General features: G+C 50.4%; 1 protein-coding gene across 2 annotated transcripts in view; it reads left to right on the top strand.

The window, feature by feature from the left end:
• Positions 1–26,412, top strand: part of LOC147091433 (Y-box-binding protein 1-like) — a 78,930-nt gene that overhangs the window by 16,947 nt on the left and 35,571 nt on the right. The window contains exon 3 of one of the 2 annotated variants that reach the window (XM_085976785.1): positions 25,241–25,274. The exons of the other annotated variant lie outside the window; for it this stretch is intronic. Coding sequence (XP_085832911.1) covers positions 25,241–25,274 — 34 coding nt within the window. The remainder of the gene's footprint in view (positions 1–25,240; positions 25,275–26,412) is intronic. 2 annotated transcript variants of the gene reach the window in all.

The raw sequence follows: 26,412 nt of genomic DNA, 5'->3' as shown, positions 1-26,412 counted from the left end.
TAGTCTGTCTAGTCCTGTTAGAATTTTATAAGTTTCAATGAGATCCCCTCTCATTCTTCTAAACTCTAGCGAGTATAAGCCCAATCGACCCAATCTCTCCTCATACGTCATTCCTGCCATCCCAGGTATCAGCCTGGTGAATCTTCGCTGCACTCTCTCCATGGCAAGAACATCCTTCCTCAGATAAGGCGACCAAAACCGCACACAATACTCAAGGTGTGGTCTCACCAAGGCCCTGTACAACTGCAGCAAGACATCCTTGCTCCTGCACTCGAATCCTCTTGCAATGAAGGCCAACATACCATTTGCCTTCCTAACTGCCTGCTGCACCTGCATGTTTGCTTCCAGTGACTGGTGCACAAGGACACCCAGGTCCATTTGTACACCAGCATTTCCCAATCCATCACCATTTAAATAATACTCTGCCTTTTTGTTTTCCCTACCGAAGTGGATAACTTCACATTTATCCACCTTATACTGCTGCTTGACTCAAATCGAAGCCTACACCTCGAATAATTTGGGCCTCTGGTGACCCTCTCTCCTCCTCTGCACCATGTGGCTCCCTCCCTCACTAGCTCGAAGGGCCTGGTGTGGTGCTGTGTGTCCCCCCCCCCCCCCCCACACACATACACACACACACCCCGCAGGAAAGAACCAGGCTCCATCCCCGGCCTGGTAACTACAGGCCTCTCAGCCTAACGTCAGTGGTGGCAAAACTACTAGAGATCATTGTCAAGGGCAAAATTAATTCTCACTTGGGAGAAGCATGGGTTAGGAAGCCTGCACGGGTTTGTTGAAGGCAAATCGTGTCTGACTAACCTGATTCAGTTCTTTGATGAAGTAACAGAGAGGGTTGATGAGGGTAGTGCGGTAGATGTTGTACATATGGACTTTCAAAAGACATTTGATAAAGTACCACATAACAGACATTGGCCTAGAAATTCGGTATAGCCGCGTTTGAGGCGCTAGTCCTGGCGATGCGCAGAGGCTAGCGCCAGGCGCAATTTAGCGCCACCTAGCGCGATATTGGGTTGCAGCGCCCCTGAAGGTGATTGCGGCGCTAAATCAGGCGCTGCACGCTACACTTAAGGCGCTAACCCGGCGGCGCAACCCAATTTGGCGGCGGCGGGGCGCAGCGAGGGTGCTGTCAATAATCACTTTCCCTGAGACACACTGGCGCCGGCCAGCTCTTAAAGGGGCAGGTCAATTGGCATCACCAGACACACTCACTGCCTTGTAGGCCTTCAAAGCGGTGGGAGCCTACCTGTGGCGCACCAGCCTAGCAAGACATGGAAAGGGTGAGGCAGAGGGCGGAATGACCCACTGATGGGACATTGGATGCTTTGGTTGGTGCAGTGGAATCAAGGCCAAGGAAGATGGTCGGAATGTGATTTATGTTTTGGACAGTCTCCCGGGTGTGAGAAGCAGTTATGTGTCAGTGTATTAGTTTTGCTTTCTGTTGCCATAGCTTTCTCATGTTTGAAGGAACCACATTTTGTTTAATGAAACACTTTCTTCATTTACAATGGCCATGCCTGCTATTTAAATGCATCTTGCCCTTCACAGGCTTGGGGGTATCAGACCGGTTCCATTCCTGTTCTTGGAATGGCAGCAAGCATTCCGTGAGAGGTGCCGAGAAGCTGCTTCTGATCAGCCTCTGACACGCAGCCTGAGAAGAGCCGCTGGCGTAGAAGTTCAGGCCAGCAGGCATCTTCTCAGCCACCGACAGAGATGTCCTGCACCTTATCTGAGGCTGCAGATCTGGCTGAAGCAGTTGGCACAGCTCAGTCACCACCTCCTTTCTAAATTGCAGCTTTCTGACACACTGCTCCTCCGGCATGTTCATGTAGGAAAACTGCTGTCGGAAAACCCTGGCAGCGTAAGGTCTGCTGTGGCGACGTCTGTTGGCCCTCCTCCGTCTGGCCATGCCCGCCCCCCTCTCCCAGCATCTCAGTGCCCTTTCCAGATGATTCAGCAGCAGGACGTTCCCCTCCAGTGCAGCCCCCATAATAAGTGCCCACAGGAAGGTTCCCCGTTGTCAAGGCTCACCAACAGCAAGGTGATGGTCAGAAGGCTGAAGATCGTCTGCCTGCGCTGGCTCAGTGGTCAAATGGCTCTCAGTGTGCAGCTCAGCAACTCTTTGTCGCTCTCGAGGAAGTTGTGCTCCAAAAATGGCTGCCGCTTTTAAACCACACCAGTCCCCTTTAAATAACGCTCCTCCAGCCCGAGATCGACTTGGTAAGGCCCAGGTAAGCTGTCACTATTAGCGCCAGGCGCTATGGAGGGGGGCGCCACTGAATTTCCGGTCCGGGGCGCCCAAACGGCGTTGCACACTCAAATGATGTCATAATCAGCCTGCGCCCATGAGCGGGCGCTAAGATTTAGCGCCGGCGCTAAATGCATGCTCAATATGGGGCAAGGCGCTAAGCGCCTTACGCCCGCCTGGAAATTGGCTAGCGCCCCACTTCTCGGCCTCTTTAGGCGTTAATCGGTGGCGCTAACAGCCGAATTTCTCCCCCTGGGAGAAATTCGGTTGGCAGCGCCTCCAGTTAGCGCCTAAAGAGGCCGAGAAGTGGGGCGTTAGCCAATTTTCGGCCGGGCGCAGTGAATCCAGCGCCTCCTCCCATATTGAGTGGGCATTTTGCGCCGGCGTTAAACCTTAGTGCCCGCTCGCGGGCGCAGGCAAATCATGACGTCATTTCAGTGTGCAACGCCTTTTGGGCGCCCCGGACCGGAAATTCAGTGGCGCCCCCCTCCGTTCCGCCTGGCGCTAGTAAGGACTGCTTACCTGGAACGTTCCCCAGTCGCTCTCGGGCTAGGGGGGGGCGCTCTTTAAAGGGGACGGCACTGGTATAAAAGCGGCAGCCATTTTGGGAGCACAACTTCCTCGAGACTTTCACAGAGTTGCTGAGCTGCACTCTGAGAGCCATTGCGCCACTGAGCCAACGCTGGCCAGAGGAACTTCAGCCTTCTGATCATCGCCTTGCTGCTGGTGAGCATTTACAACGTTTACAATTTCTTGTGTGGTTATTATGGGAGGGGAACGTCCTGCTGCTGAACCATCTGGAAAGGGCACAGGGACGCAGGGAGAGAGGGCCAGGAATGGCCAGACGGAGGAGGGCCAACAGACGTCGCCACACCAGGCCTTACGCTGCCAGGGTTTTCCGACAGCAGTTCTCTTACTTGAACATGTCAGAGGAGCAGTGTCTTAGAAGGCTGCGTTTCAGAAAGGAGGTGGTGACTGGGCTGTGCCACCTGCTTCAGCCAGATCTGCAGCCTCAGATAAGGTGCAGGACCTCTCTGTCGGTGGCTGTCAAGATGACTGTTGCCCTGAATTTCTGTGCGAGCGGCTCCTTCCAGGCCGCAACTGGGGACATCGCTAACATATCGCAGTTTGCGGTGCATTGCTGCATCCGTCAAGTAACAGATGCCCTATTTAAAAGGAGGCGGCAGTACATCTCCTTCCCTGTGACACTGGAGAAGCAGCGGGGGCGCGCAGAGGGCTTCGCAGCAATAGCGGACTTCCCCATGGTGCAGGGCGCCATTGACTGTACGCACGTGGCTTTGCGGGCGCCTGTTTTGAATCCGGAGGAGTTCCGCAACCGCAAGGGGTTCCATTCCTTGAATGTTCAGCTGGTCTGTGACCACCGACAGCTGATCCTCGCAGTCAATGCGCAGTTCCCTGGCAGCAGCCACGACGCCTTCATCCTGCGCCAGACTTCAGTTGCAGACCTATTCGAGGCCCCGACTCACCCAGGAGGCTGGCTTCTCGGTGACAAGGGCTATCCTCTGTGCCCGTGGCTGATGACGCCGCTCCGCTCGCCCAGCACCCCTGCTGAAGAGCGCTTCAATGCGAGCCATCAGGCGACGAGGAACATTGTGGAGCACACAATCGGCGTGCTGAAGCAGCGGTTCCGCTGTCTGGACCATTCCGGAGGCGCCTTGCAGTACTCACCAGAGCGAGTCTCCCACTTCGTCGTAGTCTGTTGCATGCTGCATAACCTCGCCATCCTACGCACCCAGCCAATGCCACCAGCCATTGAAGCACCAGCGGAGGAGGAGGAGGAGGAGGAGGAGGACCAAGACGGGAGGGAGGTACAAACTGGAAGGGCTGTCCGTCAGAGGCTGATAATAAGCTGCTTCTAGGCCACTCTGACGGAATGCTTGGTGCATTCGATGAGGAGGAATGGAACCATCCGGATAACCCATGTAAATGTAAATTTAAAAAGTTGTTTATTTTGCTAAATGTGCTTCCTTCCACCAAGACAAAGCAATGGCAACAGAAAGCAAAACTAACACACTGACACATAAGTGACTCACACACCCGGGAGACCATCCAAAACATTACTAACATTCAGACCAGCATCCACGGCCTTGATTTCTACAAATAAGACGTCTCAGCTGCACCTTCTACTCTTTCCCCCTTGACGGTGATCTACTTCTCTTGCGAGATCGGCCCCTTCCCTCCCTGCAGCTCCTCCGTAATGGGACCCCAGTGGCTGCAGCAAGGTGTCAGAAAGCGCAGATGCCCCTGAGGGACATCCTGGATGACCTCTGGCCTTGGAGGGCCCGGATGCTGACTGCTCCAACTGTGCATGGGTGGAAGCAGCCTGTCCTGCAGGTGGTGGCAGCTGCAGTGGAGACGTGCCAGCGGTGGCATCAGGAATGCTGACATCCTGAGAGCGGACAGCAGCTCCCTGGTCGACCGACACACTGGCACTCTGACGGGGCAGCACCGCAGCATGCGCACCAATCGGCTGGTCCACAGATTGAGGCCCTGCTGCGGTGCTGCAAGGGCCCCGGGTAATCCCGCCTGATCCAGCGAGGGTGGCAGCAGTCATTGGTCGCGTGGCCTCAATATGCGTCTGCATGAGACCAGCGAGTGACTGCGTGGCAGCACTCGGCACTTGCGTGGCAGGCGCCAGTGCTTCGGTGAAGCCCTGGACAGTCCTTTCCACTGCTTCGCTGATGGCCGGGACAGTCCTTTCCACTGCTTCGGTCAAGCCCTGGACAGTCCTTTCCAGTGCTTCCCCGAAGCCATGGACAGTCCTTTCCAGTGCTGCCCCAAAGTCCTGCGCACTCTTTGCCTCTGCTGCCCCGAGGTCCTGCGCACTCCTTGCCTGTGCTGCCCCGAAGTCCTGCGCACTCCTTGCCTGTGCTGCCCCGAAGTCTTGGACACTCCTTGCCGGTGTCTCGATGGATTCAGGCATCCTTGCCACTGCAGCCATGAGCTCAGTGTGCCTGAGCCCAGCCTGGGTGCTCATTTCTGCGAGGGAACGCACCTCTTCTGCGCTCTGTGCAGCAGTACTCGCGGCCTGACTCGCCCTCCGGGGAGACGGCCCCCGAGTTTCCCTACCCACTTTGCGTTGCTGCAGCCTGCTGGTTCCTGGAACTGCTTCCTCCTCAGAGCATTCCCCCCCCTGCTCCCCTCCAGGGAAGTAGTCTCCCCAGTCTGCAGAGGGGCTGGCTCGCCTGAGGGTGGTACGGATGGTCCGGCTTCCTCCTGCTCGTCGCCTCCGGAGTCAGTGGCAGTGGCAGCTTGAGGGCCCGGCTCCCGAGCTGGTGATGCAGCATCTGAAAGCAGGGAGGTTGAAGAGTGGCTTCAGCGAAAGGACAGGGCGGCAGCAAGGGATGCAAGAGTGCTGCAATGCTCTGACTTGGGTCCAGAGTGAAAAAGCATGCTGGTGGGGGGAACAAGTGGAAGGAGACAGTTCAAAAAGGTGATGACCTTACCATCGCTGTGCACAATGGGATCGGCAGCTCCAGTGGTGACAGGACCAGTCATCCGGCTTCCAACAACCTGGTGGACTCGTTCCTCCAGGTCCGTCAGTGTCTGCAGCTGAGGAGGGCCTCCTCCGGTGCAAAGCTGCTCCCTCCGGTTCCTGGCCAGCTTGGCCTGCAGGAGAAAGGATGGGAAGTGATGAAACATGCTGGCCTGAGCTGACATCACATGCCCCCCATGGTAGAATAGCCCTTCCATTATGCATTGAGCTGACATCACATGCCCCCCATGGTAGAATAGCCCTTCCATTATGCATTGAGCTGACATCACATGCCTCCCATGGTAGATTAGCCCTTCCATTATGCATTGAGCTGACATCACATGCCCCCCATGGTAGATTAGTCCTTCCATTATGCATTGAGCTGACATCACATGCCCCCCATGGTAGAATAGCCCTTCCATTATGCATTGAGCTGACATCACATGCCCCCCATGGTAGATTAGCCCTTCCATTATGCATTGAGCTGACATCACATGCCCCCCATGGTAGAATAGCCCTTCCATTATGCATTGAGCTGACATCACATGCCCCCCATGGTAGAATAGCCCTTCCATTATGCATTGAGCTGACATCACATGGCCCCCATGGTAGAATAGCCCTTCCATTATGCATTGAGCTGACATCACATGCCCCCCATGGTAGAATAGCCCTTCCATTATGCATTGAGCTGACATCACATGCCCCCCATGGTAGAATAGCCCTTCCATTATGCATTGAGCTGACATCACATGCCCCCCATGGTGGAATAGCCCTTCCATTATGCATTGAGCTGACATCACATGGCCCCCATGGTAGAATAGCCCTTCCATTATGCATTGAGCTGACATCACATGCCCCCCATGGTAGAATAGCCCTTCCATTATGCATTGAGCTGACATCACATGCCCCCCATGGTAGAATAGCCCTTCCATTATGCATTGAGCTGACATCACATGGCCCCCATGGTAGAATAGCCCTTCCATTATGCATTGAGCTGACATCACATGCCCCCCATGGTAGAATAGCCCTTCCATTATGCATTGAGCTGACATCACATGCCCCCCATGGTAGAATAGCCCTTCCATTATGCATTGAGCTGACATCACATGCCCCCCATGGTGGAATAGCCCTTCCATTATGCATTGAGCTGACATCACATGGCCCCCATGGTAGAATAGCCCTTCCATTATGCATTGAGCTGACATCACATGCCCCCCATGGTAGAATAGCCCTTCCATTATGCATTGAGCTGACATCACATGCCCCCCATGGTAGAATAGCCCTTCCATTATGCATTGAGCTGAATGTGCGTGTGTGTTTCCAGAAAGGGCTGACAGATGGCCATTGGGGCTTCGCGCACCCTCTGGCCATAATGTCAGGTGCAGATGGAGGGATGAAGAAGATGGTGAAAAAGGCACTCACCCTAACGACCCGAGTGAGGTCGTTGAACTTCTTCCTGCATTGCACAGGAGTCCTGGGCACCACGCTGGTTGAGGTGACTCTATGACAAACTTCCCTCCAAGCCCTGCGGTACTCGCTCTGATGAGGCCTCCTGCCATTGTCGGGGTACAGCACAGCTCGCCGGCGCTCCACATCGCCAACCAAAGCATCCAATGCCCCATCGGTAAACACTCCACTCTCTGCCTCACCCTCTCCATATGTTCAAAGTCTGGAACGCCACAGAAAGCACAGCGCCGATTTTGAGGCCGACAAGGCGCAGAGCGTGGCCGCTGCTCCTAATTGACCCGCCCCTTTAAGAGCTGGCCGGCGCCAGCGTGTCTCGGGGTAATCGATTATTGACAGCACCTGCGCTGCGCCCGGCTGCCGACATATTGAGTAGCGCCGCCGGGTTAGCGCCTTAAGATTCCCGTGCAGCGCCTGAATCAACGCCGCAATCACCTTTAGGGGCGCAGCAACCCAATATCGCTTGAGGTGGCGATAAGTTGCGCCTGGCGATAAAATTTGCGCAGCGCCAATTCTAACGCCCCAAACGGGGCTATACCCAATTTCTCCCCGAGTGTCTCCGCTTCCACCACTTCCGTCAGCAGTGTAGGGGGTTTCTCTTGCTCGTTCTGGTCTCCTACCAGGCTTCGTGCAATAATTACCCTTGAGTGGTTCGACCCACTCTCCCCTACGGTTCTAGACCTTGGACTTAGGTGCAGGGAACTGTAGTGCGGAGAAAGGACTCAATAGACCAGGTTGAATAGCACGAAATGGATGCTTTTATTATTAAACAGTTTGCAGCTTTACAAAATACATGTCATAAGCACAGATTAAAATAACTACAATCATGCACATATCTATAAACTTAACTCTATGGAAATGGGGAACACACGGCACATCGTAAAAGGGGAAACACATTACGATTTCCCTTAACCCCCTCCCCTAGACCTAAACTAAGTTTCGACTTGAGGAACTCGGAATCATGCTCACCACTTTCAGATTCACAAAAGAGGGGGTTCGCAGCCCTTTTTGGCACAGCTTTCCGTCGTCACGTGGATTTGGAAACTTCTGGCGCAGCTTGTTTTTCTCTCAGGCGATGGAGCAGCAGACACAGTCCCGATGAGCGCTCGTCATGACTGAATCCGTTACCGACGGGACTTTAAGAACTGGATGCCCACGGAAGGCTCAGTCACCGATGTGATGTCGAGGCACTGGAGTGTTGGACCCTGAGTGTCTTTTTATTTCTCGCTCCCGCCTGGCTCGTCGGCTTTTCCTGAGGGTGTCTTCTCCTTCGGCCTGGGTCGTCGATGATCTCCCGACAAAGGTACCCGGGCCACCCTCGTCGTCTTCCCGTCGTGGTCGAGCCTTTCCTGGCCGAACACCGACCACGCTGTCTTAACCGAAGAGTCCGTCCCGAAACTTGAACCTGAAGCGAAGCGTAATCGTACTCGTAATTGTTGAAGAAGTGAAAACCGAAGTGAAGCCCCAAGCGTGTCGCGTAGCCCCAGTCTGTTGATGGACTTTTCAAATCCATAGTTATACTCTTTTGGAACAGTCTTATCTCCCGCCAAATCATAGTCCTGTCTTTGTAATATTTTTGGCGGGCAGAAATCTCTGCAGGGGCGCTTTGTCTTGTAACAGGAGCCGGTGATAGCTTAACTGGCCTTCCTGGCCGATAATGTCTTTTACTTTGTCACCGTGACTCGGTTCGTACATTGATCGGTCTGGAGATTGCCCTTGATGGCTGTTAAACGGTTTTTCCTTTGTACAGTAAATGGGTTTAAGTATTCATTCAAAAGTCCGCCCATTTCCTGATGGGCCCCATCCTGTTACCTGAAACTGTCTTGTACTTAGAATCCAATTGAATATGTATGCCCATTTCCCTGAGTTTCGGTTTCCCGATACTGGCTTTCGCGGGCTTACTGTCCTCAATCCACAAGCCTGTCTGGCTTGCAGTAACAGAAATCAAATGGTCCCAGAAACTGATCACAAGGTCCGGCGGCCATTTTGTATGCCCCTTTTTATCAAGGTTTTTCTGTATAAGCTTCTTTTGGTCAATAAAGCTGTATTATTAATCCTGTTTTCTTGCGTGATTAGTTGATGAAAATTTCGAATCTTACAGCAGCGAGTTCCAGGTCCTCACCACTCGCTGCGTAAAAAAGTTTTTCCTCACATCCCCCCCCTGTATCTCTTGCCCAAAACCTTAAATCTGTGTCCCCTAGTCCTCGTACCATCAACTAGTGGGAACAGCCTTTCCCCATCTAGCCTATCCAAACCCGTCACAATCTTGTACACCTCGATCAAATCACCCCTCAACCTCCTTTGCTCTAATGAAAACAAATCCAGCTTCTCCAACCTGTCCTTGTAGCTAAGATTCCCCATCCCCGGAACCATTCTGGTAAATCTCCTCTGCACCCTCTCAAAGGCCTTCACATCCTTCCTAAAGTGTGGTGACCAGAACTGGACGCAATACTCCAGCTGTGGCCTAACCAGCGCTTTATAAAGGTTCAGCATCACTTCTCTACTTTTGTACTCAATACCTCTATTTATGAAGCCCAAGATCCCATATGCTTTGCTAACCACTCTCTCAATATGTCCTGCCACCTTCAGGGACCTACGCACATTAACTCCCAGGTCCCTCTGTCCCTGCACACTCTTTAGAACTGTGCCATTAACTGTATATCGACTCTCCCTGTTCCTTCTGCCAAAATTCAGAAAATGGAAGTACATGGGGTTAAAGGGCTTTTTCTTTATTCATTTATGGGATGTGGGCACCGCTGGGCAAGGCCAGCATTTATTGCCCATCCCTCACTGCCCCTTGAGAAGGTGGTGGTGAGCCGCCTTCTTGAACCGCTGCAGTCCGTGTGGTGAAGGTGCTCCCACAGTGCTGTTAGGGAGGGAGTTCCAGGATTTTGACCCAGCGACGATGAAGGAAAGGCCGATATAATTCCAAGTCAGGATGGTGTGTGACTTGGGGGGGAACTTGGAGGTGGTGGTGTTCCCATGCGCCTGCTGCCCTTGTCCTTCTAGGTGGAAGAGGTCGCGGGTTTGGGAGGTGCTGCCGAAGAAGCCTTGGTGAGTTGCTGCAGTGCATCTTGTAGATGGTACACACTGCAGCCACGGTGCGCCGGTGGTGGAGGGAGTGAATGTTTTAAGGTGGTGGATTGGGTGCCAATCAAACGGGCTGCTTTGTCCTGGATGGTGTCGAACTTCTTGAGTGTTGGGTATCAGTGAGCAGTGAGCTAGCCTAAAATCTGTCGTTGGGAGAATGTTGGAGTCCTTCATTAAGGAAACAGTAGCAGGGCATTTGGAAAATCATAATGCAGCCAAGCAGAGTCAGCATGGTTTTATGAAAGGGAAATCATGTTTAACAAACTTGCTGGATTCTTTGAGAAGGTAACGAGCCGGGTGGACAAGGGTGAACCAGTGGGTGTGGTGTATTTGGATTTCCAGAAGGCATTCGATAAGGTGCCACATAAAAGGTTACTGCATAAGATAAGAGCTCATGCAATTGGTGATAATATATTAGCATGGGTAGAGAATTGGCTAACTAACAGAAAACAGAGAGTCGGGATAAATGGGTCATTTTCCGGTTGGCAAACAGTAACTAGTGGGGTGCCACAGGGATCGGTGCTGGGGCCTCAACTATTTACAATCTACATTAATGACTTGGATGAAGGGACCGAGTGTAATGTAGCCAAGTCTGCGGATGATACAAGGATGGGTGGGAAAGCAAGTTGTGCAGAGGACAGAAAGAATCTGCAAAGTGATATAGACAGGCTAAGTGAGTGGGCAAACATTTGGCAGATGGAGTATAACGTGGGAAAGTGCGAGGTTATCCACTTTGGCAGGAAAACTACAAAAGCAAACTATTATTCAAATGGAGAGAGATTACAAAATGCTGCAGTTCGGAGGGACCTGGGGATCCTTGTGCATGAAACATAAAAAGTTAGCCTGAAGGTACAGCAAGTAATCAAAAAGGCAAATGGAGTGTTGGCCTTTATTTCAAGGGGGTTGGAGTATAAAAGCAGGGAAGTCCTGCTACAACTGTACAGGGTATTGGTGAGACCACACCTGGAGTACTGCGTACAGTTTTGGTCTCCTTATTTAAGGAAGGATATACTTGCATCGGAGGCAGTTCAGAGACGATTCACGAGGTTGATTCCGGAGATGAAGGGGTTGACTTATGAGGAAAGGTTGAGCAGGCTGGGCCTATACTCATTGGGGTTTAGAAGAATGAGAGGTGATCTTATTGAAACATATAAGATACTGAGTGGGCTCGACAGGGTAGATGCTGAGAGGATGTTTCCCCTCGTGGGGAAATCTAGAACTCGGGGGCATAGTCTCAGAATAAAGGGTCGCCCTTTTAGAACTGAGATGAGGAGGAATTTCTTCTCTCAGAGGGTCGTAAATCTGTGGAATTCTCTTCCCCAGAGAGCTGTGGAGGCTGGGTCATTAAATACATTTAAGATGGAGAGAGACAGATTTTTGCAAGATAAGGGAGTGAAGGGTTATGGGGATCGGGCAGGGAAGTGGCTTTGAGCCCAAGATCAGCCATGATCTTATTGAATGGCGGAGCAGGCTCAAGGGGCCGAGTGGCCTATTCCTGCTCCTATTTCTTATGTTCTTGTGTTGTGTTATTGGTGAGTAAGTGCCGCTTGATAGCACTGTCAGTGACACCTTGCATTACTTTGCTGATGATTGAGAGTAGACTGATGGGGCGGTAATTGGCTGGATTGAATTCGTGCTGCTTTTTGTGGACAGGACATACCGGGGCAGTTTTCCACATTGTTAGGTAGATGCCAGTGTTGGTAACCTGGGTTATAGGAGGCAGTGAGTAGTGGTGAAAGGCTGTTGTTCTGATTGGAGAGAGGGATGCAGTGGGGTCCCCCAGAGGTCAGTATTAGGACCATTGCTTTTCTTGCTTATATTTAAATGACTTGGACTTGGGAGCACAATTTCAAAGTTACGGAGTATACAGAACGTAGTAACTAGTGAGCAGGATAGTAGCAGACTTCAGGAGGACATAGTGAAATGGGCAGACACGTGGCAGATGCAGTTTAATGCGGATCAGTGTGAATTGATGCCAGAGTCAAACACCGCCTTCAGTGTGCCAGTGCAGCCTCCGTTCGCCTGAGGAAGAGAGTGTTTGAAGACCAGGACCACAAACCCGGCACTAAGCTCATGGTCTACAGAGCAGCAGTGATACCCGCCCTGCTGTATGCCTCAGAGATAGGGACCATGTACAGCAGGCACCTCAAAGCACTGGAGAGGTACCACCAACGCTGCCTCCGCAAGATCCTGCAAATCCATTGGCAGGATAGGCGCACCAACGTCAGTGTTCTCGCTCAGGCCAACATCCCCAGCATCAAAGCTTTGACCACGCTCGGTCAGCTCCGATGGACGGGTCACATTGTCCGCATGCCCGATACGAGACTCTCAAAACAAGCGCTCTACTCGGAGCTCCGGCACGGCAAGAGAGCCCCAGGTGGGCTGAGGAAACGCTTCAAGGACACCCTCAAGGCCTCCTTGAAAAAGTGTAACATCCCCACCGACACCTGGGAATCCCTGGCCCAAGACTGCACAAAGTGGAGGAGAAACATCCGGGAAGGCGCCGAACACCTCGAGTCTCTTCGCCGGGAGCAAGCGGAAGCCAAGCGCAGGCAGTGCAAGGAGCGCCCGTCAACCCAAGCACCCCGCCCACCCGCCCCTTCAACCACCGTCTGCCCAGCCTGTGACAGAGACTGTAGGTCCCGCATTGGACTCATCAGTCACCTGAGAACTCGTTTTTAATGTGGAAGCAAATCATCCTCGGTTCCGAGGGACTGCCTAAGAAGAAGAAGAAGGACATGGCCGATGCAGTTTAATGCGGATAAGTGTGAAGTGATGCCGAAGTCCAACACTGCCTTCAGTGTGCCGGTGCAGCCTTCGGTCGCCTGAGGAAGAGAGTGTTTGAAGACCAGGACCTCAAATACAGCACACGCTCATGGTCTACAGAGCAGCAGTGATACCCGCCCTCCTGTATGCTTCAGAGACATGGACCGTGTACAGCAGGCACCTCGAAGCACTAGAGCGGTACCACCAACGCAAGACCCGCAAGAAATGAACTCTAGATAGAAAGGAACTTTTCCCCTTAGTAGAGGGGTCAATAACCAGGGGGCATAGATTCAAGGTAAGGGGCAGGAGGTTTAGAGGGGATTTGAGGAGGAACTTTTTCACCCAGAGGGTGGTTGGAATCTGGAACTCACTGCCTGAAAGGGTGGTAGAGGCAGGAACCCTCACAACATTCAAGAAGCATTTAGATGAGCACTTGAAACGCCATAGCATACAAGGCTACGGACCAAGTGCTGGAAAATGGGATTAGAATAGACAGGGCTTGATGGCCGGCGCAGACACGATGGGCCGAAGGGCCTCTTTCTGTGCTGTATAACTCTATGACTCTAAGATCCTGCAAATCCATTGGCAGGATAGGTGCACCGACGTCAGTGTTCTTGCTCAGGCCAACACTCCCAGCATCGAAGCTTTGACCACGCTCGATCAGCTCTGATGGATGGGTCACATTGTCCGCATGCCCGATACGAGACTCCCAAAGCAAGCGCTCTACTCGGAGCTCCGACACGGCAAGAGAGCCCCAGGTGGGCAGAGGAAACGCTTCAAGGACACCCTCAAAGCCTCCTTGGTAAAAGTGCAACATCCCTATTAAACCCGTGTGTTAATGGAGACACGGACTGCAGGAGTTGGTTTAACAAGTCTTTACTGAATGGAGACAATCTGGAAACTGAAACTACAGAAGCCTGCCAGGGCCTTTTATACAGGGCTGGTGACTGCCGGCACTGCAGTCTGAGATCAGTTATTCCCTTAAAGGGACATACACAACAATTCCTCCCCTTTTAGATAAACAGTACATAACATTCATTTAACAACTAAATAATAACTAATTACAATTACGGTTGCTCGATACATTAGTTGAAGTTAAACAATTATAAGTTCAGTCTTTGAGGAGGCGTCCTGATTCTGTCTGGATAACGCCTCTTTGCGATATCAGGTTCTTCTGGCAAGGTTGAGTCGGGATCAATGTCGTTATTTGGTTCGTCTGCTTCCAATATCACCGATTCTGCGGTAGATGCAATTGGTACTTCGGTTTCATCGCCAGGTGTATCAGATCGTGGTGTGGAGTTGACGTTTTCCAGTGACTCTAGAATCCGGTCAGCATGGCATCTTACAATGCTTTCACCAACGTCCGCGGTATACATTACAGGTCCTTGCCGTGTACAGATCGTTCCTGGCTGCCATTTCTCTGTGCGGTAGTCCCGGGCCAAAACTGGTTGACCTATCTTAAAACTCCTGGTCGGCCTTTCATTCATATTCTGAAACTGCCTGTTCGCCACATCTCTTCTGACGTTTGGCTTAACCAAATCCAAGCGGCATCGTAGTCTTCGATTGAAGAACATCATGGCTGGAGTTTGGTTGGTAACCGCATGTGTCGCATTCCGGTAGGCAAACAAGAAGTTATCCACCTTGCGTTGTAGGGGTATATCTTCATTACACATTGCCTTGATAGCCTTCTTGAATGTTTGAACAAACCTCTCGGCCAATCCATTAGTGGCTGGATGATATGGGGCGGGTGTGTAATGCTTAACACCATTGTTCTTTAAGAACCTCTGGAACTCTTCAGACACAAACTGTGGTCCATTGTCAGAGCAAATCTGTTCAGGCAGCCCATTCCTGGCGAATATGGTTCGTAAGACTGTGATAGTTTTTTCTGTGGTGGTTGAGGACATTTTTATTACCTCTGGCCACTTTGAATGTGCATCCACCGCAATTAAAAACATCGAGTCCATAAAGGGACCAGCAAAATCAATGTGCACCCTTTGCCATGGAGATGAGGGCCACTCCCATGGATGTAGAGGGGCTTGTGGTGGGGCGTTTTGGACCTTCTGGCATCCTGTACAGCTCTTGGTCATCTCTTCGATTTCTCTATCGATTCCCGGCCACCACACAAACGCTCTGGCTAAGTTCTTCATTTTTACCCCTCCCAGATGACCCTCATGAAGCTCATTGAGCACTCTATCCTTCAATTTGGGTGGAATTACTACTCTGGATCCACACATCAAGGTTCCTCTGCACACTGACAGCTGTTCTCTTCTCGGCGAGAATGCTGGCAGCAGTGGTTCGCCATGTGCTGGCCATCCCTTCACCATTAAATCATAGACCCGGGATAGTGTCGGGTCATTTCGTGTTTCCTTTTCTATGTTTGCATTCGTCACAGGGAGACATTCGACAATAGTCGAGTGGAATAACTCCACTGGATCCACTGCCAGTTCTTCATCCACTGTCGGCAACGGTAGGCGCGACAATCCATCAGCATTCCCATGCTGTTTAGTTCCTTTGTACTCGATGTCATATTGGTGTGCCCCTAGGAAAAGGGACCACCTCTGTAGCCGTTGTGCCGTCATTATCAGTACGCCCTTCTGAGGGTTGAAAATGGAGACAAGAAGTTGATGATCAGTTAGTAGAGTAAATTTCTGACCGTGCAGGTAGTGATTGAACTTCTTCACCCCCCACACCAGGCTGAAGGCCTCTCTGTCAATCTGGGCGTAGTTACGCTCGGCTGAAGTTAACGAGCGTGATGCAAAAGCTATCGGCCTCTCAGAACCATCAAGGAATTTATTTGACAGTACCGCCCCAATGCCGTAGGGAGACGCATCACATGCCAGTCTTATCGGTAGTGATGGGTTGTAGTGAGCCAATACTTCTCTTGAAGTGATTAGGTCCTTACTCTCCTGAAAGGCCCGCTTACATTCATTGCTCCATTTCCATGCTACTCCCGTTCGTAGTAGGGCGTTCAGTGGATGCAGAATTGTGGACAAATTCGGCAAAAACTTATGGTAGTAATTCACCAATCCGAGGAATGACCTCAGTTGTGACACATTTTCAGGCGCTGGAGCCATAACTACCGCTTCAATTTTGTCAGGGGACTTATGCAACCCCTCTTCATCAATCACATGGCCACAATACGATATCTGTTTCTTTAAAAACTCGCACTTGGGGCGATTGGCTCGTAGCCCATGTTCACATAGTCTAGTGAGCACCTGCTCTAGGTTGGCAAGGTGTTCACTGTCATCTTCACCTGTCACTAGGATGTCGTCCAAGTAACACTGAGTCCTCGGAATCCCTTGCAAGACTTGTTCCATCGTTCTTTGCCATATCGCCGGAGCTGATGCTACTCCGAATACCAGTCGATTATACTGGTAAAGGCCTTTGTGAGTGTTCATCGTGAGATACTTCCTAGAGGATTCTTCAACCTCCATCTGCAAATATGCTTGCGCTAGGTCAATTTTTGTAAAACGCTTCCCTCCGGATAGTGAGGCGAAGATATCTTCTATCCTTGGAAGAGGATATTGTACTGTGTGAAGGACTGGGTTCACTGTCACCTTGAAGTCCCCACAGATGCGAGCCTTCCTTGGCTCCTCAGACTTATTGTTTAACGTTTTCTTCATGACAGGAACGATGGGTGTCGCTCACTCGCTCCAGTCTACCTTAGATAACACGCCTGCATTCTCCAGATTCTCCAGCTCTGCCTCGACGGCTGGGCGAATTGCATATGGTACCGGTCTTGCTTTGAAAAACTTGGGAATTGCATTCTCCTCTATTTTTATCGAGGCGGTTACGCCTTTAAGAGTGCCCAGTTCTTGTTGAAATACCTCTTTGGCGTCAGCTAAAATTGTTGACAATCGTCCAGGAGTGACGTCGTCATCCTTTTTACCAGCCACCGTCAGTGCCTGAATGGAGTGCCAGTCTAAACTTATCTATCTGATCCATTCACGTCCCAATAACGGTGGTCCACCATCTTGCAGAATGTAGAGATACAATTTCCGTATTTTCTTGCCGTTGTATTCGACAGGCACCCTTATTTTTCCTCTGGGGTATACTTTTTGCCCCGTATACGTCCTCAAGACAATGGATGTCTCTCTCAAGGGTATGTGTGAGAATAGCCGCTCGTAGTCTCGTCGATTCATGACGGTTAGAGCTGATCCTGTATCCAATTCCATTTTGACTTGAGACCCTGCTATCGTGAGGGTGACCTAAATGGTTCGGTGATCCTCTTTTGCGATTACATTGTGAAGTTTGAGACAGCTTAGTCTCTTGTTCCCGGATTCACGATCTGGTCTTCGGAACTACTGTCCGTCATCTTTTGTACTTTCCTGTACGGTTCCTTAGTAGCCTTTTTATTGTCGTTGGTCTTCTTCTCAGACCTGCAAACTCATGCAATGTCTCCCATCTTTCCGCATTGCCTGCATATTTTGTCCTTGGACCAGCAGTCCTTCTGGTCATGGTTTGTTCTGCCGCAGCGATAACATTTTGCAAATCCCCGTGTCATTTCGTGGGTGCCGTATTCCTGTGGCTTTTGTTGTATTTCTGCAGCTCCCCCTTGCTGCTGCTTCGTACGATACTGCCACGCTGAAAGCCTTATCTAGCGTCAGCTCTTTCTCTGAGAGTAACCTCTTCTGGGTTCCTTCACTCAGGAGTCCAGAGACAAATTTGTCCCGTAAGGTATCTGCCAGTCCTGCTCCGAACTGGCAGTGCTTTGATAGCTTGCGTAGTTCCGTAAGGTAATCAGCATTGCTCTCATTTTTATGCTGATTTCTCCTGTGGAATTTAAATCTTTCTGCTATCAGCAGCAGTGTAGGATTTAGGTGTTCCTGTAGGATAGCAACAATTTCGTTAAAACTCTTCGCCTTCGGTTTGGCTGGAGTAATCAGGTCCCGCAATAGGCCGTACGTTCTTGCGCCCATTAACTTTAGCAATACCGATGCCTTTTTCTCATCGGCTATTTCGTTTGCCTCGCAATATACCTCGACTCTTTCCACATACGTGGTCCAGTCTTCTATTGCATTATCGAAGGCAGTGATATCGCCAGTCTTTGGCATCTTGAAAATCTAAGATGGTGTCTCCCGCGCTTTTCCTTAGTCCCCGATGGATCAAAATGGCGCCTCCCGCGCTTTTCCTTCTTCCCCGCCGAGTTAAGAAGGCGCCTCCCGCGCTTTCCCACCGCTGCCGCTGCTGTCAACGCCGCTCTCCGCGGTATTTTTATTTTTAACCGTACCCGTCGTGGAGCGGACCCTCTGGGACACTTCCCTCCCTCTTCTTAGGTCCGAACGCTGCCCGGCTGCGAAGCACCGGCCGCGCCCTGTGTGCTCCACCCTCTCTCTCTCTCTTTGCTTCCCGACTCGCTGCCCGGCCCCGTTGCAGAGCCACTCGATCGAGCTCTATCCCGCCGCAGCCCAGGAAGGATCAGTGCACTACCTGCCACCAGCCCGATTAGCTGGGAAACCACAGACTGGGGAACCAAGCCTGGCTCTGGACAGTCTCCCCTGCAAGCTTTCAATCCGATGATTTGGAGGGCGGTTGCCCGCGGTCGACGCCCGTTTCTCGAGTTTCTTTGGATTATTTTTTTTTTTCTTTTCTGGCTTCGACCTTCAATAACGTCGTCTGAGGCGCTGCCGAGTTGCAGGTAAGTTCGTTTCTTACTCGTCGCCAGTATTAAATCCGTGTGTTAATGGAGACACGGACTGCAGGAGTTGGTTTAACAAGTCTTTACTGAATGGAGACAATCTGAAAACTGAAACTACAGAAGCCTGCCAGGGCCTTTTATACAGGGATGGTCACTGCCGGTACTGCAGTCTGAGACCAGTTATTCCCTTAAAGGGACAGACACGACAATCCCCACCGACACCTGGGAATCCCTGGCCCAAGACCGCACAAAGTGGAGGAAAAGCATCCGGGAGGGCGAGAGGCCATTGAGGGATTTCAAAAGGAGGATGAGAATTTTAAAATGGAGGCGTTGCTTAACTGAAAGCCAGTGCAGGGCTCCGGGGAAGGGGCAGGGGAGTGGGACTAGCTGAGGGTCGGCACGGGCTCGACGGGCCGAATGGCCTTCTTCCGTGCTGTAAGTTGAAGACAGATAGATTCTTGTAGACTAAGGTGGTGGGAAAGCAAGTTGTGAGGAGGAGACAAAGAATCTGCAGAGGGACATAGACAGGGTAAGCGACGGTTTGGCAGATGGAGCACAATGTGGGAAAATGCGAGGTTATCCACTTTGTAAGGAAGAATGAAAGAGTAAATTATTATTTAAATGAGGAGAGATTACAAAATGCTGAGGTACAGAGGGATCTGGGGGTCCTTGTACATGAATCACAAAAAGTTAGCCTGCAGGTACAGCAAGTAATTAGGAAGGCAATGGAGTGTTGGCCTTTATTGCAACGGGAATGGAGAATAAAAGTAGGGAAGTCCTGCTACAACTGTACAGGGCGTTGGTGAGACCACACCTGGAGTACTGCGTACAGTTTTGGTCTCCTTATTTAAGGAGGGATATACTTGCATTGGAGGCAGTTCAGAGAAGGTTCACGAGGTTGATTCCTGAGATGAAGGGGTTGACGTATGAAGCAAGGTTGAGCAGGTTGGGCCTATACTCATTGGAGTTTAGAAGAATGAGAGGGGATCTTATTGAAACATAAGATTCTGAGGGGGGTTGACAGGGTAGATGCTGAGAGGATGTTTCCCCTCGTGGGGGAATCTAGAACTAGGGGGCACAGTCGCAGAATAAGGGGTCGCCCATTTAAGACGGAGATGAGGAGGAATTTCTTCTCAGAGGGTCGTGAATCTGTGGCATTCTCTACCCCAGAGAGCGGTGGAGATGGAATCATCATTGAATATATTCAAGGCGGAGAGAGACAAACATTTGAACTACAAGGGGTGTGGGGAGCGGGCAGGGAAGTGGAGTTGAAGCCAAGATCAGATCAGCCATGATCTCATTGAATGGCGGAGCAGCCTCGAGGGGCCGAACGGCCGACTCCTGCTCCGAGTTCTTGTGTTCTTATTCCAGATCGTAACAACCCTCTGTGTGAAGAAACTTCTCCGCATTTCCACCCTGGTTTTTTTGGCCAATTATTTTAAATCAGTGTCCTCTGGCTACCGACCCATTTGCCAGAGGGAACAGTTTCTCCTCACTTGCTCTATCAAAACCCCTCATCATTTTGAATACCTCTATTAGCTCTTAGTAATCTAATAGACCCAATCTCTCACCATTTAAAAAATACTCTGCTTTTCTATTTTTCCGACCAAAGTGGATAACTTCACATTTCTCCACATTACATAGGAACATAAGAAATAGGAGCAGGAGTAGGCCAATCGGCCCCTCGAGCCTGCTCCGCCATTTAATAAGATCATGGCTGATCTGATCCTAACCGCCAATCCACTATCACAGAACCATCTCCTGAATCTAACAGAATTAGACACACGAAATAGGAGCAGGATCAGGCTACACGGCCCCTGGGCCCGCTCCGCTACCCACAGGGCCATGACCGTCCGAACCTAGACTCATGTCCAAATTCCTGCCCGCTCCCCGTAACCCTTAATTCCCTTTACTTCTAGGAAACTGTCTATTTCTGTTTTAAATTTATGTAATGATGTAGCTTCTACAGCTTTTTGGGGCAGCATATTCCATGGACTTACCACCCTCTGAGTGAAGTAGTTCCTCCTCATCTCAGTTTTGAAAGAGCAGCCCCTTATTCTAAGACTATGCCCCCTAGTTCTAGTTTCACCCATCATCAGGAACATCCTCCCCGCATCCACCCAATCCAACCCCTTCACAATCTTATATGTTTCAATAAGATCGCCTCTCATTCTTCTGAACTCCAATGAGTATTGTCCCAATCTACTCAACCTCTCCTCATATGCCCATCCCCTCATCCCCGGGATTAACCGAGTAAACCTTCTTTGTACTGACTCGAGAGCAAGTATGTCTTTTCTTAAGTATGGACAGCAAAACTGTATGCAGTATTCCAGGTGCGGTCTCACCAATACCTTGTACAACTGAAGCAATACCTCCCTATTTTTATATTCTATCCCCCTAGCAATGAAAGCCAACATTCCATTGGCCTTCTTAATCACTTGCTGCACCTGCATACTAACCTTTTGAGTTTCGTGCACCAGGACCCCCAGATCCCTTTGTACTTCAGTATTTTCCAGTTTCTTGCCATTAAGATAATAACTTGCTCTACGATTTTTCCTGCCAAAGTGCATAACCTCACACTTTCCAGTATTGTATTCCATCTGCCAAATCTCTGCCCACTTACTTAGCCTGTCTATGTCCCCTTGCACGGTTTTTATGTCCTCCTCACTCACTACTTTCCCTCCCATCTTAGTATCATCTGCAAACTTTGATATGTTACACTCGGTCCCCTCTTCCAAATCGTTAATATAGATTGTAAATTATATTCCATTTGCCACTCACTTCGCCTGTCTATATCCCCTTGAAGCCTCCTTGCATCCTCCTCACAACTTACATTCCCACCCATCTTCCTTGGTGAAGACCGATGCAAAGTACTCGTTTAGTACCTCAGCCATGCCCTCTGCCTCCATGCGTAGGTCTCCTTCTTGGTCCCTAATCGGCCCCACCCCTCCTCTTACTAGCCGTTTACTACTTACAGTATATCAAATCAAATCAAATCAACTTTTATTGTCATTGTTAGTGCACAAGTGCAGTACAACGAAATGTAGGCTTGCGGCTCCCCAGAGATTAAGACATTTAAACATCCAACATACATTTGGCTTGTAATACATTAACATAAACATAACCATAATAAAGTGCATTGGCAGATGTGCAGGCGTTAGAGTTTATTTGTGGAGTTCAGTAGGATGACAGCCCTGGGAAAGAAGCTGTTCCTAAATCTGGTCGTACGGGTGCGAATGCATCTGTAGCGTCTTCCAGATGGCAGGAGGGCGAACAGACTGTGGCTGGGGTGGGTAGGGTCTTTGATGATGGACCGTGACCACCGTAGACAGCGTTTCTGGTATATGTGCTCTATGGTCAGTAGCCGGGTGCCGGTAATGCGTTGGGCAGTTTTGACCATATAGAAGACTTTTGGATTTACTTTTATGTTAGCTGCCAGTCTATTCTCATACCCTCTCTTTGCCCCTCTTATTTCCTTTTTCACTTCCCCTTCTGAACTTTCTATATTCAGCCTGGCTCTCCCTTGCATTCTCAACCTGACATCTGTCATACGCCCTTATTTTCTGCTTCACCTTACTCGCTATCTCTTTTGTCATCCTGGGAGCTCGGGCTTTGGTTGCCCTACCTTTCCCCCTCGTGGCAATGTACCTCGACTGTACCCGATCTATCCCCTCTTTAAAGGCAGGCAGCCCATTGTTCTGTTACACTTTTGCCTGCCAATCTTAGATTGTAAATAGCTGAGGCCCAAGCACTGATCCCACAAGCTACAGCCTGCCAGCCTGAAAATGACCCTTCTCTCTGTTTTCTGTCTGTTAACCAATCCTCAATCTATCCAATCCATATTTCTTCCAACACCATGAATCCTAATTTTGTTTAATAACCTCTTGGACAGGCTGGGTGATTGGGCAGAAGCATGGCAGAAGCAGTATAATGTGGATAAATGCGAGGTTATCCACTTTGGTGGCAAAAACTGGAAGGCAGATTATTATCTGAACGGCAATAGATTGGGAGAAGGGGAAGTGCAACAAGACCTGGGTGTCCTTGTGCACCAGTCGCTGAAGGTAAGCGTGCAGGTGCAGCAGGCGGTTAAGAAGGCAAATGGTATGTTGGCCATCGTAGCGAGAGGATTCGAGTACAGGAGCAAGGATGTCTTGCTGCAGTTGTACAGGGCCTTGGTGAGACCACACCTTGAGTATTGTGTGCAGTTTTGGTCGCCTTATCTGAGGAAGGATGTTCTTGCCATGGAGGGAGTGCAGCGAAGATCCACCAGGCTGATACCTGGGATGGCAGGAATGACGTATGAAGAGAGATTGGTTTGATTAGGATTATATTCGCTAGAGTTTAGAAGAATGAGAGGGGATCTCATTGAAACTTATAAAATTCTAACAGGACTGGAGAGACTAGATGCAGGAAGGATGTTCCCGATGGTCGGGGAGTCCAGAACCAGGGGGTCACAGTCTAAGGATAAGGGGTAAGCCATTTAGGACAGAGATGAGGAGGAATTTCTTCACCTAGAGAGTGGTGAACCTGTGGAATTCTCTACCACAGAAGGCAGTTGAGGCCAATTCATTAAATATATTCAAGAAGGAGTTGGATATATTTCTTAAGGCTAAAGGGATCAAGGGATATGGGGAGAAAGCAGGGACCGGGTACTGAATTTGGATGATCAGCCATGATCGCATTGAATGGCGGAGCAGGCTCGAGGGGCCGAATGGCCTACTCCTGCTCCTATCGTCTATGTTTCTATGTGTGGCACCTTACCGAATGCTTTTTGAAAACCTAAATACACCACATCCACTGGTTTCCCCTTATCTACCCTGCTAGTTACAACCTCAATAAAACGCCGAATGGATTTGTCAAACAGGAATTCCCTTTCACAAATCTGTGTTGACTCTGCCCAATCATATTATGATTTTCTTAGTACCCTGTTACCACGTCCCTAATAATAGATTCTAGCATTTTCCCAACGACTGATGTTAGGTAAACTGGTCTGTAGTTCCCTGTTTTCTCTCTCCCTTTCTTGAATAGCAGGGTTTCGTTTGCTACCTTCCAATCCGCGGGGACCGTTCTAGAATTTGGGGAATTCTGGAAGATCACCTGAACTAAATTTAGAATTTAAAAAAAAGCTAGTACTGTATCAGTAATGGTGACCATTAAACTACCGGATTGTCAGAAAAACCCATCTGGTTCCCTAATGCCCTTTAGGGAAGGAAATCTACTGTCCTTACCCGGTCTGGCCGATATGTGACTCCAGATTCACAGCAATGTCACAAGTTAGGAGTGTGATGGAATACTCTCCACTTGCCTGGATGAGTGCAGCTCCAACAACACTCAAGAAGCTCGACACCATCCAGGACAAAGCGGCCCGCTTGATTGGCACCCCATCCGCCACCTTAAACATTCACTCCCTCCACCACCGGCGCACCGTGGCTGCAGTGTGTACAGGTCGACGACCCTTTATCCGGACTTCCGAAAACCGAAACCCTCTAAAAACCGAAGGTTTTTTCGGTCAGCGTAAGTCGTGCGCACGACATGACCAGAGTGGCGCATGACTTACAGGCCTAGCCGGATAAGGGATAGTGTAGCATTTTTCCGCACTTCTGAAAACCGAAATCGCTCAGCGTAAGTCGTGCGCACGACCCCGACCCCCCGGCCGAACCCGACCCCCCCCGCCGACCCCCACCCTCGCCGACCCCGACCCCCCGCCGACCCCCACCCTTTCGGATAAGGGATAGTGCATCCTTTATCCGCACTCCCGCAAACCGAATTACTCTGAAAACCGAAGTGTTTTCGCGCACCTTCCGAAATCCGAAATTTTCCTAAAACCGAAACACGGCTGGTCCCGAGGTTTTCGGAGAAAGGATAGTCTACCTGTACCATCTACAAGATGCACTGCAGCAACTCGCCAAGGCTTCTTCGGCAGCACCTCCCAAACCCGCGACCTCTTCCACCGAGAAGGACAAGGGCAGCAGGCGCATGGGAACACCAAGTTCCCCTCCAAGTCACACACACCATCCTGACTTGGAAGTAGATCGGCCGATCCTTCATCGTCGCTGGGTCAAAATCCTGGAACTCCCTCCCTGACAGCGCTGTGGGAGCGCCTTCACCACACGGACTGCAGCGGTTCAAGAAGGCAACTCACCACCACCTTCTCAAGGGGCAATTAGGGATGGGCAATAAATGCTGGGCCTTGCCCAGCGACGCCCACACCCCATAAACGAATATTTAAAAAAACGCTTGGTGGAATCAGATTCCATCAGAACGTTTCAAAGCCAATTGGACATGAATTAGTGGAGGACTCATTTGGAGGGTTATGGGGGGAAAAGCTGGGCTGTGAGACTAAATTGGACAGCTTTTTCAAAGAGCCAGCACTGGCGCGATGGGCCAAACGGCCTCCTTCTGTGCTGTCAGATTCTGTGATTCTGTTCTACCTCACCCAGCATGGGACTGAGACTCACGCACGCGAGCACGTTGCCGAGGTTGAGTTTTGATCGAGTTTCTCTCTGTTTCCCTTCCACAGGAATGACACAAAGGAGGATGTCTTTGTCCATCAGGTGAGGCGGCAAAACTTCAATCCAGACTTTCCGAAAACTGGCAGTCCCCCCCTCCCCTCCCCCGCTTTGGTGTTGCTCGTAGTGAGTGTGACACCTCAAGTGTGACAGGAAGCTGGTGTGACACTTGCAGGAGCTGTGCAACATCAGAACATCAGAAATAGGAGCAGGAGTCGGCCACTCGGCCCCTCGAGCCTGCTCCGCCATTCAATAAGATCATGGCTGAACTGATCTTGGGCTCAAAGCCACTTCCCCGCCCGCTCCCCATAACCCTTCACTCCCTTATCTTGCAAAAATCTGTCTATCTCCACCTTAAATGTATTTAATGACCCAGCCTCCACCGCTCTCTGGGGCAGAGAATTCCACAGATTTACGACCCTCTGAGAGAAGAAATTCCTCCTCATCTCAGTTCTAAAAGGGCGACCCTTTATTCTGAGACTGTGCCCCGCGAGTTCTAGATTTCCCCACGAGGGGAAACATCCTCTCTGTATCTACCTTGTCGGGCCCCCTCAGTATCTTATATGTTTCAATAAGATCCCCTCTCATTCTTCTAAACTCCAATGAGTATAGGCCCAACCTGCTCAACCTTTCCTCATAAGTCAACCCCTTCATCTCCGGAATTAACCGAGTGAATCGTCTCGGAACTGCCTCCAATGCAAGTATATCCTTCCTTAAATAAGGAGACCAAAACTGTACGCAGTACTCCAGGTGTGGTCTCACCAACACCCTGTACAATTGTAACAGGACTTCCCTGCTTTTATACTCCAACCCCCTCGAAATAAAGGCCAACATTCCATTTGCCTTTTTGATTACTTGCTGTACCTGCAGCTAACTGTTTGTGATTCATGTACAAGGACCCCCAGATCCCTCTGTACCGCAGCGTTCTGTAGTCTTTCTCCATTTAAATAATATTTTGCTTTTTTATTTTCCCTGCCAAAGTATATAACCTCGCACTTTCCCACATTATACTCCATCTGCCAAATGTTTGCCCACTCACTTAGCCTGTCTATATCCCTTTGCAGGTTCTTTGAGTCCTCTGCACAACTTGCTTTCCCACCCATCTTTGTATCATCAGCAAATTTGGCTACATTACACTCGGTCCCTTCATCCAAGTCATTAATATAGATTGTAAATAGTTGGG

This window comes from Somniosus microcephalus, unplaced genomic scaffold (assembly GCF_052327205.1).
Source record: "Somniosus microcephalus isolate GS21.2 unplaced genomic scaffold, FLI_Smic_1.0 unresolved_chr3, whole genome shotgun sequence".
Taxonomy (NCBI): Eukaryota; Metazoa; Chordata; class Chondrichthyes; order Squaliformes; family Somniosidae; genus Somniosus; species Somniosus microcephalus.
Note: the sequence above shows the minus strand (reverse complement) of the source record. Positions and strands in the feature narration are given on the sequence as shown.